Source organism: Colobus angolensis, unplaced genomic scaffold (genome assembly GCF_000951035.1).
Source record: "Colobus angolensis palliatus isolate OR3802 unplaced genomic scaffold, Cang.pa_1.0 Scaffold59, whole genome shotgun sequence".
Lineage (NCBI taxonomy): Eukaryota > Metazoa > Chordata > Mammalia > Primates > Cercopithecidae > Colobus > Colobus angolensis.
Genome location: NW_012119487.1, coordinates 4,358,779 through 4,362,418, shown reverse-complemented (window position 1 = coordinate 4,362,418; position 3,640 = coordinate 4,358,779). Strand labels below are relative to the sequence as shown.

The 3,640-nt window shown below is 40.3% G+C and overlaps 1 protein-coding gene across 1 annotated transcript in view; it reads left to right on the top strand.

Moving 5' to 3' along the window:
* Positions 1-1,575, top strand: part of CENPL (centromere protein L) — a 32,874-nt gene extending 31,299 nt beyond the window's left edge. Inside the window, exon 6 of the mRNA XM_011962344.1 lies at positions 908-1,575. Coding sequence (XP_011817734.1) covers positions 908-979 — 72 coding nt within the window. The 3' untranslated portion in view covers positions 980-1,575. The remainder of the gene's footprint in view (positions 1-907) is intronic.
* Positions 1,576-3,640: the final 2,065 nt, after the last annotated feature.

Here is a 3,640-nt window from a genome sequence, read left to right as displayed (position 1 = left end):
GGTTCAAGCAATTCTCCTGCCTCAGCCTCCCGAGTAGCTGGGATTACAGGCGCCCACCACCATGCCCGGCTGATTTTTGTATTTTTAGTAGAGATGGGGTTTCGCCATGTTGGCCAGGCTGACCTCGTGATCCAACCGCCTCAGCCTCCCAAAGTGCTGGGATTATAGGCGTGAGCCACTGTGCCTGGACAGTTAGGTGTTTTTATCCATGTTTTATTTTAAAACAAGGAAACTGAGACCAAGACAGGTTTAAATGACAAGCAAGATAGCTTATCAAGAGGAAGAATCAAGATTTGAACTCTTATCTCTTAGATCCAAGAAGTCAATACTCTGTAAGCACTATATTCATGCTTTTCAAACTGGAGGTCACAGTGCAACAGGTTGGGAAATAATTTTGATGAGAAGAGACTAGCATTAAGAAACAAAAAAGGAAAGAAATAGAAAATATAAAAATGAGAGGTTTGTTTTTTGTTTTAGAGAGAGTCTCACTTTTTCACCCAGGCTGGAATGTAGTAGCATGATTATAGCTCACTATAACCTTTAACTCCTGGACTCAAGTGATCCTCCTCCCTCAGCCTTGTGAGCAGCTGGGACTATAGGTGTATACCACTAAACCTGGCTGTTTTTTACATTTTACAGTTTTCTGTAGTGATGAGGTCTCCCTTTGTTGCCCAGGCTGGTCTTGAACTCCTAGGCTCAAGTGATCCTCCTGCCTCAGCCTCTCAAAGTGCTGGGATTATAGGGATAAACCACTGTGCCTGGCCAAAAATGAGTGTATTGCATTTGTTAAACTTCATGAATTAAATCCAGAAGTTAGACCAATATAACATTAATTACTCAAATATCAATCTGCTTTGTTATAATTAATACTATTCTAATTATAAATGTCTTCTTTTTCTTTTTGCAGATTCTGTGTCATAAATATCTTATCGGAGTGTTAGCATATTTGACAGAACTGGCAGTTTTTCAAATTGAGTGAAGCCTTATGTGGACTATAAGTTATAGATTATATACTCTTTTTCTTATTGATGACTTGCCTAATTGCTATGCTGAAAGAGACTGCAGGAGAAATAGGCATCTATCTCTGCATCTGTTTCCCCCACCATGCCTTTGGAGTTGCCAAGATGGAAGCCAAGAAGGATCTAGAAGTACAAAGAATATGGTAGTAGATGAGCTACAGCTAGGTGCCCATGTACTAATCATGATAACCTGGCATGCCATTCTCAAAATGCTGAGTTGTTAATTTCTTGTCATCTTTAAATATATATATATATAGGCTGGGCTTGGTGACTCATACCTGTAATTCTAGCACTTTTGGAGGCTGAGGTCGGTGGATCATTTGAGGCCAGGAATTCTAGACCAGCCTGGCCAACATGGTCAAACCCCTTCTCTACTGAAAATACGAAAATTAGCTGGGTGTGGTGGCGCATGCCTATAATCCCAGTTACTGGGGAGGCTGAGGCAGGAGAATCGTTTGAACCCAGAAGACAGGCTGCAGTGAGCCAAGATTGCACCACTGCACTCCAGCCTGGGCAACAAAGTGAGACTCTGCCTCAAAAAATAAAAAAAAATAAAGTAAATAAATGTAGTGTCTATTGTGTTTAAACTCTTAGGATTCAAATGAGATATATCTAATGGATATTTCTGATTTGAGTCTTTTTTTTTTTTTTGAGACAGAGTCTCGCTCTGTCGCCCAGGCTGGAGTGCAGTGGCCGGATCTCAGCTCACTGCAAGCTCCGCCTCCCGGGTTCCCGCCATTCTCCTGCCTCAGCCTCCTGAGTAGCTGGGACTACAGGCGCCGCCGCCTTGCCCGGCTAGATTTTTTTTTTTGTATTTTTAGTAGAGACGGGGTTTCACCGTGTTAGCCAGGATGGTCCCGATCTCCTGACCTCGTGATCCGCCCGTCTCGGCCTCCCAAAGTGCTGGGATTACAGGCTTGAGCCACCGCGCCCGGCTGATTTGAGTCTTTAAAACCTTTAATCTCTTTTAAGCATTTTAGACTTGCATTCAGAAAGAATTCTGTCTTCTAAAGACATTTTCCTAGAATTTCACTGCAGAGAACTGGCAATCAAAATCCCCTCAAAAGGGAACTAAGGATTAATGTACACATTTTTTTTAGTCACTAATATGCTTCTGTTTTAAATACAGTTCAACTCCTGTTGCAATGTTGAATTAAATGTTCGTTTTAAAGTGAATCAATGTGTGTATCAATGTCTTGACATCTTTTAATTAACATCTCCGTAGTGGAAATCGGTAGGCTTTTTCTATTAACACAGAGGGTACGGACTAACAATTATATAGAATCATACAAATTATAGAGTTGAAAGGAACCTGTGAGCCCTTTTTGAGGTCAGAAATTATCTTATTTAACCTTCATGTCCCAGTTTAGCATAATGCTTGATAAATATCTGTAGATTAAATCAATTTTTATCAACCCTTTTTACAGATGAAAACTGAGATCGAGCAACTTAAGAGTCTTGCCCACAATATTTTATCCAAATCTCTTCTTTTTACTTACTGAGCGTAAGATTTTCTTTTACTTTAAGAATAATTTCTTAAAAATCTTGATTGCAAGAAAATTAATAGGCTGTCATTCTCAAAAAAACAAAGATTAGCTACTGGAATGGGATATTATTTCAGATATACTAGGAGCAGGAGATGTAATGGAAAAAGCATGGGCTTTGGAGTGAGACATTCATCCATTCAACTAATATTAAACTCCTACCATGTGCTTAGAATTGTATTGTGTAATAGGAATATAGCAGTGAAGAAGTGAGAAAAAGGTCTTTGTTCTGAGGAAATTATATTCTAGTGAAATAAAGCAAAAAGTAAATAATTTCAGATAGAAACAAATGCTATGAAGAAAATAAGGCAGTGCAATATGAAAAAGGGTGACTGGGGTGGGGCCTACCTTTCATATGGTAGTCAAAGATCTGTCTGAGGAAGTGACCTTTTGAACTGAGTCCTGATTGATGAGATGGAACAAGCCATGTGAAGATCTGAGGAAGGGTGTGCTAGGCAGGAGAAACCTTGAGATAGGTAAGAGTTTGGCAGCTATGAAGAACAAAGGAAGTTTTTTGGCTAGAGCATAGTGAATAAGGGTGTATGGCCTATTATGAGCTGAAACTGAACAGGTTGTGCAGCAGAGCCTTCTTCCATGGCATAATATCTCCCAGTTTTTGGCTGGGGCACCTGGCTGCCCAGAATAAAGATGATATTTTCCATCCTTCCTCGTAGGTAGGTATAGTCATATGAATATGTTCTGATTTGAGATACAAACTGAAGTGTCATGTAGAGCTTCCAGGAATCTTACCTATAATAAAAAACAGCTGGCATGTACCCCATCCCCCTTTTCTTACTTTTCCCTTCTTCCCACTTTGCTGCCTGGAACATTGAAATTATGACTAGTACTATAGCTATTCTCTTAGGTCATGGGGATGAGGAACAAGTCCTAGGGATGACAGAGCGTGGCCTGGGAGGAGCTTGTGCCCTGAGGTTTTCTTGAAGGTGAACTCCAGTGCCGGCCTTGGGCAGTCTTCCTCTAGATGTTCTTGTCAGAGAAGTAAACTTCTGTCTTTTTTAGCTGTTGTCATTTTGGGTCTTTCTTGTTCATAGTCAGACCTAATTCTAACTTGATACA